The sequence below is a fragment of the Mus caroli genome, unplaced genomic scaffold (assembly GCF_978045245.1).
Source record: "Mus caroli unplaced genomic scaffold, Mus_caroli_1 scaffold_18, whole genome shotgun sequence".
NCBI classification, from domain to species: domain Eukaryota; kingdom Metazoa; phylum Chordata; class Mammalia; order Rodentia; family Muridae; genus Mus; species Mus caroli.
Window position 1 is genome coordinate 4,170,001 of NW_028227273.1, and position 14,653 is coordinate 4,184,653.

Consider the following 14,653-nt stretch of genomic DNA (forward strand, 5'->3'; position numbering starts at 1 on the left):
AATTTTAGCTTCACTGTGTGGTTAATGTGCTATTCACAGATTCTCATTCACTTTGGCCTATACACATGGATGTAGAGGTTGTCCTAATAGTGTGCTTATTCTGTAGAAGAAACTCAAAGTCACCACAAGGAAAATCTTATCCCCACATTCTTCAATTAGAAACAGGGTGGGGGAGACTAGAAGTCAATTTGCTAGTAGAGGGTCTCATTGCTATGCCAGCAAGCTCCATAATGCAAGTGGATTTATTCTAGTTTGGAGTAAACAGACCGAGGAACCCACTCAGCTCGACTGCTTTTTAAGTCCTGTGACCTTGGAATCAGTGGCTGTGCCTCTGAACAAATTCAATTCTACATCGACAAGTTGATCAAAATGTAGAGGCGAGGTAAGGCATGTGGTACCCAGCATGCATTCACTGGTCTCAGCTTTGCAGAAGCAAATCAAGGGCTGACAAACAAAATTCTTGACTCTCAGCACAGTGCACTTCTCATTACATTTCATGTTAAGTGAGCACCCTCCTTGGGAAATGAGACTATCAAGTGAATTTTTAAGAGCCTTGTCTTCTAAAATCAATCTGCTCACATTTTTAATAATGCAGGAAAGAAGTTTGAAGTTGGCCCACGGAGATTTCTGTGAAGCAAAGGTTTATTTTTAATTGGATTTTTGTGTCTGTTGTTATGGAAATGGCAGTTTCATAGATTAAGCATTATGATTTTCTGCAAGATGAAGTCCAGAATGGGGCAAGAGGATGAGCTCATTTTTATGCTTCTTTTTCTTGACAAAACACATTTAAAATTAAAAGAACAGGAGGAGAGTCACTTCAGAAGCATATGTTTCTAAGGAAAAAAAAAATCCCCCTTCTAAAAATATCTTTAAAATGACATATTCTCTTCTCAAAGATCAAAACTAAGCATGAGCCAGGTTGCCAGTAGGATACAAAGCTGATGTGACATCATTAAACATCCCTTTCTTCACTGTTGAAATCCTAAAGAGCTTTAATCCTAGGATTCGCTTCCAACATTTGGTCTCCCTGCATTTTTGCAGTTGCTGAACTCCCAGATTTCTTCTAGTTGTTCAGTGATCAATTCCTGATCACTTTTTTTTTTTTTTTTTTTTTTTTTTTTGCAGAATACTTTTTACTCATGTACCAGGATGTGTAATCTAAGTCCTGTATAGAAAAACAAAAAGAGGTTTTGTTTTCTAAGTCTTAAGGATGACTGACACTGGGTAAAGAATTGGGGCAATTCCCATGAAAAAGACTAGCTTATATTTCTGTCTCCTCTTAAGCCCCAAAGACATAGTAACAAAGCAATACAAGACTTACCTTGATAGGTAGTAGCACCATAAAGGTGAAATTGGAGGCTATATGACTAGTTTATGGTTGTCATAGCAAGCAATGACCTCGTGTAAGTGGCCTACTGAGAATTCCTCCCTTTGGTTCCCTCACAGTCTCTTCTTTCTTTCTCTCTTTGAGGAAGACATTTCTGGCCCTCTACCAGTAGCAAGTCAGAAAAGCAAATGGTCTCAGGCCCTTCACGGTATTAATGCTCCTGAAAGTTATAATGCTTTAAAAAGAGAAATCCAGCCGGGCGTGGTGGCACATGCCTTTAATCCCAGCACTCGGGAGGCAGAGGCAGGCGGATTTCTGAGTTCGAGGCCAGCCTGGTCTACAAAGTGAATTCCAGGACAGCCAGGGCTATACAGAGAAACCCTGTCTCAAAAAAAAAAAAAAAAAAAAAGAGAGAGAGAAATCCATTAAGCAAAATAATACATGTTTAACATCATATTCTTCTAAATGAACATCACCTTGAATACTTTTATTTAAATTTTCATATGTAATAATTTTTTTTAAATTACAATTATGTCAACATTTTCCTTGTTTTTAAGTTAAACACAGATATAGTCCCACTTGCTTGCCTTAGTAATTTTCATTAAACATATTCCATTTAAATTCTGCGCACACATCCTTTGGAAATTCCTTTATTAATTGATTACCCTCTGCCTCCTTTCTCTTGGCCTCTATTGTTTATCTCTGTTAGTTAACATTGCCCCTACCTCAGCCCCTGGCCTTTAACTGTATGTTGTTTACTTTGGTCTACTTTTTCCAAGTATTATTATTCTGATGTAGTCAGAAACATCCCCACCATACTTGTAGATTTTCAAGATACCATTTATTTATTAGGATTTTTTTTAGACCTGGATTTTAGACAGACATGTGCATATACTTCAGAGGCTGACAAACCGAGAAACTTCTTGAATATTGGAGATACACAACTGAAGATCTGAAGAGCAACCATCATACAGACAATACCCAGATGTTCTTACTAGGGTGCAGTTGCTTCTTTACCCATCTAAAAATGTGTGTTACTGGCAAACAGAAGCTAACCCTACACGATTAAGAAAAGTATCATGTCAAATATCCTTTTAAAAGTTGTACATGCAAACTTGGGAATATTTCCAATGCTATATTGACTGTGCCTATTTATGACAGCAGGTTAATTCTCTTGTCTTAAATCAATGCAAAAGGCTAAAAATTCTAAAATTGTCACATCTGAGTGTTTTTTAACTTGTCATTTTCCTTGCTTGCTATCTCTATTGGGTTTGAAAACTGGCCCAGCTTCTCTCCTCCCTCTCCCTCTTCCTCTTCCCTCTCCCTCTTCCCTTTTCCCTCTCTCCTTCCCTCCCTCCACCTCCTCCTCCTTCTTCTTTCTCTCTCTCTCTCTTTCTCTCTCTTCCTCTCTTTCTCCATTCTCATTTCTTTCTTCTACCTTGCTTCCCCATTTCCTTGTTCTCTTTCCTCACACTTTCTGTAAGGTTCATTTTCTTATGTGATTCTGATTGCCCATAATGACTGTTTGGCATATTCTACAGGCAAAGGTCCTGAGACCCTTTTTGCCGGCTATAACCTCAATGATAACGAATGGCACACAGTGCGTGTGGTTCGGCGAGGAAAAAGTTTAAAGCTAACCGTGGATGATCAACAAGCCATGACAGGTAAATGCTTTGGTCCCTGTTACCTTTTTATTGTCGTCCTTGTCATCGTCATTGTCATCATCATCATTGTCATATTTCTTTTTTTTTATTTAAATTTTCGAGAATTTTACACATGGATAGTATGTATTTATATCATTTCCACTCTCTTCCCACCAGCTTCTCTCATCCCCCACTGTCTTAGGTATGGCTTCTGTTATGTTGATAAACCAAAAGTGAATACACTTACACTTACATGTCTAGTCACCATTGAAAAATTAGGACGGGAATTCAAACAGGAACCTAAAGGCAGAAACTGAAGCAGGCGCAAAGGAACAGCGCTCCTTTGTTTTTGTTTTTGTTTTGTTTGTTTTGCTTTGTTTTCTGTTTTGATATAGTTTTTTTTTGTTTGTTTGTTTGTTTTTCCCGAGACAGGGTTTCTCTGTGTATCTCTGGCTGGCCTGGAACTCACTTTGTAGACCAGGCTGGCTTTGAATTTAGAAATCCGCCTGCCTCCGCCTCCCAAGTGCTGGGATTAAAGGCGTGCGCCACCACCACCCAGTTTACAGCACCAAGAACCACCAACCCATGGGTTGCACCTCCCACAGTAAACTGTCCCCACCCACACTAAGATGACCCCGCCCACTTCAGTCATCAAGCACGCAATGCAGGCCAGCCCAGGAGTCAATCTGGCGGGGACATTTTCTCAGCTGAAGTTCAGTCTTCCAAAATGACTCTAGCTTGGGTCAAATTGATATAAATGTGGCCAGCTCACCACCACTCCTCTCAATATCATACTCTCTTCTGTAATTATTATAGTTTATGCAATACATATGTACATATGAATACAATCTATTGGAGTCACCTGATCAACAACCAGGGATTTTGGTTTTCTGTGGTTGTGACCGCCCGCGGCCACACAAACCAAGTACTCCTGAAAGGAAGGCTGGGGCTAAAAGAGAATAGACGGCTAGAAAAGACGAGGGCAAGACAAAATTCTGATCAAAGCCCCAAAGTTTACTAAAAATTGTACTTATATAGACGGAAAGCCCATCTCCCACATATCCACTCTTGATGCCTGTAGCCAGCCTGTAAGCGATCTGTCTGACAGCACTGGTTTGGCAAGAAGGTGTCAATCACTGGGTTGCTTGCTGTCTTTGGAATCTCTCAGGAATCTCTCAGCCTCAGCAGGTAGCAGTGTCTCAGAAGAACAGCGCCAGTAACAGAACAATAGAACCACCTAAGGTGGGAAGGCTCCACCCCAGGTGGTCTCACTCTCAATGGCATCTAGGTCTGTGAGACAGCCGAATCAGGGCTGGGGGAGGCTACATACTCTCTTTTGTAATTATTATAGTTTATGCACATACATATGTACATGTGAATACAATCTATTGGACTCACCTGATCAACAACCAGGGTTTTTCGTTAGTCTGTGGCTCCTTTGGGGGGTGGTGGTGGTGGTAGAACATTGTCACCCAAGTAGCACTGGCTTTTTTAAGCTATTCATATATAATTATAGATAGACTTATAGTGTTATATTTCTATTTTTAAGTTTCAGATGCTTTTTCAAACCCAAACTAGTTTATAATATGATGGTTATATGCATTGTATTTCCCCGCCAATTTGTCTACCAGTATTTGCATAAGTAGCTTATTAAATATTCCTCTAAGTTGAACATATGTGCTGAACGACCCACAAAGTGAGGACTCCCCCACATTCTGACTCAGGAAAGGTAACACACCAAATCACTCACAAGAAACGGTCTTGTTGCAAACCACGAGAGGACTTTTTATTTCAGGCACACTCTGGGGCCCACAGTCCCACAGTCGTAAACCACACAGGACTGTAGGCTTGGAGGAGCTGGGAAAGGGAGTATTTAAAGGAAATAGCCACAACTCAAGGGGATGGGGAGGGCGTTTTTGGAAAATAGCAAAAATATCAGTTAAGAGTCATGAGGACAAGGAAAAATACCTGATAATTGTGTGGTTATTTCTCAAGACAGTTTCTATGAGCCTCTAACAATAGCACATGTGCATAGCGGGTTCCAAGAACAGCCAGGGTGACCCTTTTTTGAACAAACACTCCCTGAACCCAGGAAGCTGGGTGGGTAGAGGAATGTCGCTATCTATTTTATGATTAGCATGCCTTGGAGCATTGAGTCACAAAAGTCACATTCTCAAGCCTGGACCTAAAGGCCAAGTCTTTTTTTTTTTTTTTTTTTATGTTACACTTCTTCAGTGCCATACCATTTTCCTTTTCTATTCAAGAAATTATACTATATTTTAATTTTGTGGCTTGGTGACTATCTCAGTGCTTCATAAAATATTGAAATCACTTAAAAGCCAATTTATCTTCACGCCCTTTGTTTCTAATGCATTTTGTTGATGAACAGGAAAAAATTCTATTTTTCCTCTTTATTTCATTGTTTTAGGCTATCATAAGGTATTATTTTTTTCTTGTTTCTTTGTTTTTGTTTTTTGTCACTTAGCTTGTGAGTTGAACTCTAGCATTCAGGATGTCAAGCTCTATTCTAGATTTATGGTCGTAACCCAAGTAGATAAGCTGTCTAAACCTTTGTCCTCAACACTTAGGGAACTCAATGCCAGAGGAGTCTCCACACCCCTAATCAATGGGAATGAACCACACAGCACAGTCTCAGCTCCTTTACCTTTTGTAGAGAAAGCACTCAGTGATTATGTTAGCACAAAGCCCTGAAGGGTCTTTGTGTACCCAAGACGGGTCCCTTTCCTAGTACATTTCAAAGGGCTTCCCAGGCTGAGCAAAGAGGAACATTCTCAATGGAAATGTAACATGTATGAGGCTACAAAGTTTGAAGAAATCATTCTTTAAGGAAGTGAACCACACGTTCATGAAGCTGTCATTGTCATATATTTCATCAGTATGTGTCACTATCTTGCTTCTTTTTCCTGTGTGTTGGACTTGCAGGAAGAGTCCCAATGTGGGGGAGCCTGGCATGTGTTCCGCTTAAGATATCTGCAGGAGGGGCTGTTGCACGGTGCTGACGTGGGTGTTTACAAACTTCTGTGTGGGGGCTCTTCTCCTTCTGTTTCTGTTGTCCAACGCTGATGTGATTGTTTTCATGTTCTCCTATTATATTTTATTATTATCCCTCAGAAACCTGTTCTTTTTTAAGGAGAGAAGGAAAGGAAGTTGAAGCTGGGTGGGGTGGGGGTTGGGGTGCAGAGGAACTGGCAGGAGTAGAGGAAGGGGAAACTGTAATCAGGATATATTATATGAGAAATGAATCTATTTTCAATAAAAGGAAAAAATAAAGTAATGAATGTAAAAAGAAATAGAATGGTGTAAATGTAATACAATCATTATTCATAGGAGGCTCTGAAGTAGCCGCCTCAGGCAGGGTATCTGTGGAGGGCAGCTGGATTTAGCTCAGGTCAGTTCCCGGAAGAGAGAGGAATTTTTAACACTAGTTGCTGAAGCAACTGGTTGTTATCGAGAGGATTTAAAGTCACGGCCTTGAACTTTAGAAGTCAAGGGCAATATATGCAAAAATCACAGCAGAGTATTGCTCTGTCCTAGTGCCTTTTATCCCGTAAAACAGATAGGGCATATTATAAACAAATAATTTTAAGGAATAAAGTACTAGATGCCCTTAATATAAGACCCTAGAGCTTTTCAAAATAGTAAAGAAATAGTAATTCTATTCCTATTTGTTGAACATGGAAAGTATATATATATTTGTTCTTGAGAATGTCTAAAACTTATCTTAATTAATGAGGATGATAATTTCAAGTAGAGCGGGCCAAAGATAGACAGTTTCTAATAAAAGGAGGGGTTGCACAAACTCTGAGGTCTCCTTAAATTGCGAGTCAGTGTATTTCATTTCATTACTTCTTATAAATATCCTGTGATTCTGTGCTGTGTGTGTGTGTTGTTCTGTGCTCTCACTGAACACGAGAAAGCCTGTATGCACTAACTCAAACTTGAAATTGTCCCCATATCATTAGTGAATCTTTCAAACTGTATCTACAAAATTTTTCAGATTTTTTACCCCTACATACATTACGTGTGTGTGTGTGTGTGTGTGTGTGTGAGAGAGAGAGAGAGAGAGAGAGAGAGAGATGTCTTCTGCCTATAACCCTCCTAATATCTGACCATCAGCATCCCTCTAACCTTGTATGAGCCACCAACCTCTCTTGTTCATGGCTGTAACTCATTCAGTAAATAAAAACTCTGTTTACCTTTAGAATTGGGGTAAACGAACTTACACATCCGATTTTTGCTGCTGTAAAGAATATTAAAAGGCAACATCATCATTATTGAAGCCTCAGTGATTTTTCAGTCTTTTATGTTCCCTATACTATATAGCTAAATGCTGCTGATGGCTGTAGAGCTTTAAGCTTAAAAAATGATTAAAGATATTTACCCTCTTTGGTAACAAAGCAGTATTAAGGACATTGAACAAAAGCTGGAGAGCAAATCCAAAATGATGTTATATGAAAATTCAGAATTGCTAAGAAAATAATAGTATTTTACTTAAATAACATAACCAGAGGCTTCATAGCATGTGGCTGAGAAGACAGTCATCTTCAGTGAGGTATGGGTTTTCTTCTCACTGTGTAGAGAGGAAATCAACCAAACCAGAGTAAAAAAAAACATAACAAAGAGAGCTGAGGAGCCACTTGGAGAAAGGGTGATTCTCAGAGAATAAGAATTAAGCACAATCCAAGAGACTTCTTTTGTGCCAATGAATTTAAAATCATTAAAGTCAATTGATAACATAAACACTTTTCTTATATAACCAAGTATGTCTGTCATATTTTATTTACAGCCCTGTTTTTTGTTACTATCCAGCATCTTTGCTGTTCTTATGAACCAAATGAAAGCTTGTCAGAGCTTTTAGTGGGAGCCCACATAGATAGTTCCACAACATCCATTAAGTTTAGAAAAATGGCTCAACACCTTTTCTTAGGGCCTGATTTTGATATTGGCCCTAATTAAGGTTTTCATTAATATCATGGATGATAGCATAGGATGAGCTTAATAAATTTTCCAACTATGCCAAATTTGATAGGTAAACTAGCCAAGAACTTGGCTGGGAGGACTTGATTGCAGTTTAAGTGACCTCTGTGAGTTGCAGCAGAATGTGAGACATACATGGGGAATGAAAGTTTGGAAATGATACACAAAAAAGGAATACTTTCCATGGATGGTGTATTTTACAACTTAGAAACAAAGTTCTTATATTTTTTATTTTATTTTGAAGTTATAGGAAGGTAAATATGGCATTAGTTTGACTATTAACAGGACTGACAGAGCGATCTGGTGAGAGAGGAGAGGTGGGACTAGATAGAGTAGTGACTGAGTAAAGCTGCAACCACACATCCCAGTAGGATGCTTGAGATGGTCTCCTGTGGTTGTGTAGGCTCAGGACACTTGTATTCTCCTCAGAACCAAGTGTGGGATGAATTAATGCATGGTGCTTAGTTGGTTATCTAAAATGAAAAAATGTGAAGAACATGGTCCAGGCACAGAGATTATCTCTAAAGAACTTGGGAGACCAGTGCAAGGAGACAATCTGGGTATTCAAAAAGAAAGGGAAAAGAGAGAACGTTTGATTTCAAACACATCGTAATGGTTCATTATTACAAAAAACGTTCAGTGGCTCTTTCCTATTTATACAGGGTATAGAACAATACGTAATAACATACTATTTAAGGAAGAAAATAAGAAAAACATTAGCTAAACACAAAGCTAAGATGCGTGGATTGCTAATGGATGCGCAGTTCTTTAGAGCAATCACATCTTTGACGGCTTTCTTAACCTTCCTTTTCTATTTTCTCCTTTACCTAACTTTTTATGAAAGTGATAACATGTTAATGAGGATTTTGTTGTGGTGGTTATGTCAAGGCACCATTTTTTCATATAGCTCAGGCTGGCCTAGAATTCAGTATTTTAGGTCAAGCTGACTTCTAACTCATAGTCCACTTTCCTTAACCCTAAAAGACATAGAAGGACAGAAGAGAATCAACATACCCAGGCATGAGGAGCATTTTTATTGTATCTAAAATTTACATGGGTATTAAAACTTGTCTAGGGGATTTTATTATGTATGATCATTTTACGCTTAATCATCACCTCGATATTCTTGCTACACGTAACACCTATCAAGTAGGTTATCTGCCTTTTATGTTTAGAAATATACTATTACTGTGAAAATCTGCAGTTGGAAGTGTCTTTCAGATGCACACTATAGCAATGTCTTTTCCTTTTCTTTTAGGCCAAATGGCAGGTGATCATACAAGGCTGGAGTTTCATAACATAGAGACAGGCATCATCACAGAACGACGCTACCTTTCCTCTGTCCCCTCCAATTTCATTGGGCACCTGCAAAGCCTGACATTTAATGGAATGGCATACATAGACTTGTGCAAAAATGGTGATATAGATTACTGTGAACTCAATGCCAGGTTTGGATTCAGAAACATCATCGCAGATCCTGTCACCTTCAAGACCAAATCGAGCTATGTTGCCTTAGCTACATTGCAAGCCTACACCTCTATGCATCTATTTTTCCAATTCAAGACAACATCTCTAGATGGACTAATTCTATATAACAGTGGGGATGGAAATGACTTTATTGTGGTTGAATTAGTTAAAGGGTAAGTATAGATCAGCTCAATGAAAAGAGGAAAAAACACTGTATAAAAGTGAATGTCAATATTCAAATTCTACATGAAAGGCAGTGGTCAGCAGCAGGAGGAACTCAAGTTACTCAGTTTTTCATAATCTTTACTAGGTATCTTCAGTAAATACAGAACATGCAGCTGCCTGTATGTACAGTTATATATGTGAGAACAGATCAGTTTTAGTTCATGGTAGATCTCCTATGACTCATACTTCAAATGTGTATTTCTTGAGGTTTGACACTAATTCTACACAAGTATTGTTAGGCGACTATGTGCTCAAACAAGTAGCTAATCCAGTTTATCATATTAGTTATTTGATGAAATTTCAATTAACTTAAGATTAATTGTGTGATGAATAGTTCAGAAACAATGGTGTGTAAATAAAAGGTCCTAAAAGTGCCAATGGACACATCTTCAGTAATTTGGACATTTATTTATCCACCCAGTGAATTACATACTTATATAAACACACACATGTTTATACACACACACACACACACACACACACCCCATAAACCCTAACTGAGTCTAGGCTTATATGAAAATGCAACACAAAACCATGACAATCAGTTTCCTTCGATGATCATGCACACATTTTAAGGGGTCTTAAACAGAAAGACAAGTGCAGTAGGAAGTATGCATTAGAGCATGGTGTTGACACTTGAGAACACACCTTCCATGAGAAGTATTGCCATGCCAGTGTGATTAACCAAAGGAGAAGACAGTGGAAATGGGGAATTCTGTCTCCTTTTAGCTTGTCATACATCCAACTCTGTCTTCAGACACTAGAAGGGTAAACTCACCTGAAAGTGTCCATGTGTGATGTCTTGTTTACCATCCGTGTTCGTTCAGAAAGCAATGGCTTTTTTCTCCATTTCATTTTCTCTCTAGGTACTTACATTATGTGTTTGACTTGGGAAACGGTGCTAACCTCATCAAAGGGAGCTCAAACAAACCACTCAACGACAATCAGTGGCACAATGTGATGATTTCACGGGACACCAGCAATCTCCACACAGTAAAGATCGACACGAAAATCACAACACAAATCACTGCGGGAGCCAGAAATCTAGACCTCAAGAGTAAGTACTGTCTACGTTGTAGTACCAGCATCCCTCCAACATCTGTACACGACCAAACAAAAACCTTTACTTAAGGCACATGCACATGCACATGCCTTCTGTAAAGGCTGACCAGACTTTCGGCTGTTGCACATGATTAATAATACAACACACAATTCTCTGTTCTTCCTTTAATGTAGCACCAACATATGTATTTTTAATAACAGTTCAAAAATGCAACACCTAAGAATGCATGCATGATTAAAAATTAAAAATGAGGAAAATGTGCTCCTAATCTTGATATTGTTAGGAAAAGTAGGCACCTGGAAGTTTCTTAAGCCCTGATCCTTTTCTATGAATCTGGAGTTAATAGAACCAGATACATATTGAACTTCTAGACCCTTTTAGTTTTATTCCCCTGTTTGGTAAGATTTCCTTGATGACTTCAGACTCTTCTGCCAATATCTCTGAGCGTGGCTTACCATTTGTGATCTGTTTTAGTTTCATTTTCCTTACCACATCCCTAATATACACATGCACACATATGCACACACATACACATATACATCTTCCTGTTACTTATCCCTGTATCTTTGTCATCTATCTATCTATCTATCTATCTATCTATCTATCTATCTATCTATCTATCTTCCTATCTGTTTCTCTCTGTGTCACACACACACACACACACACACACAGACACACACACATGAATGCTGCTTAGTGAGCTGTTGAGAAAGGCTTAGCAGACATTTTTTTCATTGACATTTAATTTTTCTAGTGCTTTAGAAGGCAATTAGCAATAGGATAAAATACCATTAGATTCTACTTGCATGGCTCCATGTGAGAACATAGCCACATATCCTGTCATAAGGACCCGGACAAAAAGACACTGGAGAAGCTCACATTGAACTGTTACGGAGAGGCTTGGACATCTCATCAAGGGATGGAGTAGCTTCTAGAGGGCAGAGGAATAAACCCAGATTTAAGCACAGCTCCCTGTCTTCTCCCCTGCTTTGTCCTGGTGCGCGTGGCAAAGCCTCTCAGATATCATTACAGGCATATTTCCTTTTAAAAAATGGATTTATATTGATGGGGCCTGTTCATTTGATTCAAGAAATAAATGCATTGGAGAGTTACAGAAATGGAGAAGGAAAATCAAATTGTTGTCATTCTAGAGGGAAAAATATCGCCTTTAACCACCCTGAAATAAGAAAATATTTTGCTTTATATAATTGTGATTCATATTTACAATGCTGGATCCTAGTTTGTCACATGTAAAATATGTGTTAATGTTGTTTCCCTTCTTTCATAGGAAGCTCCTTGTTAAGTTCAAAGGGCTCTCTCTTTCTCTTTTGCAAACCCAACAGGAGACTCAAAGGAATGCAGTTTAATAAGCTTCTCTGTTTCTCTGTCTTCTCTGAGACAGAAGGGAGCTGAGTATTTGGTATTCAGAGGATGGCCTCATTTGCATGGTGGACTCAGGAGGCCGTTTCTAAGGAAGGGGGAAGACTGAAGTTCAGTATACTGGCCAGGTCAACTATGAGCTAATAAAACAATGCCTGGTTTATGTCAGAGAGTTCTCAAGGCACACACATGATCCTCCCGAGAGACCTCAGAGGGCATGTCAGAGATTCAAATGACTAGAAGCATTGCTTGAAGGATTTAATAATTATAGTCACAGTTTGTCATCATGAACAATGAAATTCCATGGGTTGTGACTCTTCAGATGTTTGGAACAGCAATTCCTAAATTCCTAAATGTTTGCTTTTTATTTATTGCAATGGATATAAGCTTGATAGTATGCTACAGGAGGACTCTTTCTGAGAAGAGTGTGTGCCTTTACAATTCTTAGACACATTTTCTTAAAACATGGACTACTCTTAGTACTGATGAAAAAAATGCTGAAACCATGAATTAATAACATGAAGTGTGGACAGAGTCAGATTTTAAGTTTAAGACTCTTACTAAGTGTTTTTAGAAAACCAAAAACTCAGTTTAAGTCAGAGTCTAATCCCCACGCTGAGTAGATGTGTGTGTTTGTTTTCATGTGGGTCTTTGTGTGTGGCTGCACGAGCACATTCCTGTGTGTATGGCTGTGGGTTTGGACCCTAGAAAAGGGTGTTGGGTGTCTTAACTCTGGCATTCTCCATCATACTCCTTAGAGCCACAGTCTCTCGTTGGACCAGGAATCCCCAGCCATACTCCTGTTTTGTCTCTGCCTCTCTGCACTGATTTACAGGCATGTGCATGGCCACGAAGGCTGTTTGTGTGGATTCTGGAATACGAACTGGGGGTCTCATGCTTGTGTATGTAGTACTCTTACTTACAGATCTACCTCTTTAGGTTGCCGTATTTATTTATTTATTTAATCCAATAATTATCCTGCTCAATTCTGTGAAGCCACTGTGCTTTCAGACCTCTCAGATGAGGTCACAAAACAAGAACTGCTCCCTAAAACTAGGCTGAAGTTTCAGCTTATACGTGAGTTTGTGACTTTTAATAGGAACAGCAATCCCAAGAAACACTGGAGGGAGAGCATGATGTAACCCATCACGTCCTTGCTCTGCAGGACTGCGGTGCTAGCCAGTTGCTATTTATTGAGCACTGACCCCTGCTGAGGGTCCTGCCATAAAGTTACCATCCCAAGGAGCACACTGAGTCTGAGCACTCACATGTAGGACATGACAGGGAGGAAAGCTATGGCACTGCATGTGGATACTGCAACTGGGCTAAGCATGAAGACTTTTTGAGAAAGCCTTGTTTAAAGATTACAGGGAGAACAAGTGAAAACAACCAATGGCTACTTTTCCTTCCCTCGTGGGCAGCTACGGGAACTAAGGATGAGTTTATGGGTATGAGACATGCAGGACTTCACACCTGGAACTGACCGGAGAATCACTGTATCTGAGTCAGTGGGTTTATTTTCATTGGCATTCACCCTCTGAGAATTAAATGTATTCTGATTTACCTACACCCTGTTCAAATCCACGAAGAATCTTTATTTCTCTAAGTGAAACCAGTCAGCTTAGCTACACCGCATGCCTGGTAGTTCCTGAAGTGCAGAATTCCATGTTCTTCTCAGAAGAACTCACCAAGGATGCCCAGGAACGACTAGAGATCTAGTTAGAGATCCTCACTACATGTCGTGCATTAGCATCCTGAACCGAGGCACAATTTATGTTCTACAGTCTTTAACTCACTTTTTAATGGGTTTGACTTTGGTCAGTCCTCATCTGAAGTCGCTTGGCTAAATCAAATTTCTGATGGTTTCACTTACATTACTATACCTAAAAGAAACACCAGAGGGCAGCAGAGGGCCATGCACTATGTTACACAGTATTGGGGAGGGGATTAATTCGCTCCGCTAGTGCAGGCAAACAAAATGCCTTTGTTTCCAGATGTAAAATTCACATTTAGCCTTGACAGTCATTCAGGCTTTTGTCCAAGACTGGGTTTTATCTTGTAATTGTGGAAATATGAAACCCAGACCTCTCTCCTCCCCACCTCGATTCATATGGAAATCGTCATAAACAAGCCTCTACCCAAGGAGAGTTCCAGAAAAGAAATTCGTGCTGATGACCTTGTTCTAGCGATCTTTTCTCGCACTGCCCAAGTCTCCTGGGTGTATGCCTCTCCCTACTGATACAATTTGTTTTCATCTTTATTCCCAGCTGCCGCTGTCTATTCCCTTTGGCTATTAAGTACAAGCTGCAACACGCAAGGAAAGACAGCTTTCACGTACTCTGGACTGATCTCATAGCATGACTCTATTTATTCTGGAACTTTTAAGTACTGACCCCTTTAGTGAGATAATGCAATCCCTCCGCGTGCTTGTCTTGTCCTAATTTGGCAACTTGTATGCTAAAATATATGGAAAGGGGCTGATATTTATTGAGTCCCTATTAAATACTCAATGGATTTAAATGAGGTTATTGTATGCAATCCTTATGAGTG

General features: G+C 39.4%; 1 protein-coding gene across 38 annotated transcripts in view; it reads left to right on the forward strand.

Moving 5' to 3' along the window:
- The window catches only part of Nrxn1 (neurexin 1), a 1,038,549-nt gene that overhangs the window by 482,362 nt on the left and 541,534 nt on the right, over positions 1–14,653 (forward strand). For all 38 annotated transcript variants that reach the window (XM_085832802.1, XM_085832806.1, XM_085832815.1 and 35 more), the window contains 3 exons: positions 2,869–2,991; positions 9,227–9,608; positions 10,527–10,717. In XM_085832802.1, coding sequence (XP_085688928.1) covers positions 2,869–2,991; positions 9,227–9,608; positions 10,527–10,717 — 696 coding nt within the window. The remainder of the gene's footprint in view (positions 1–2,868; positions 2,992–9,226; positions 9,609–10,526; positions 10,718–14,653) is intronic.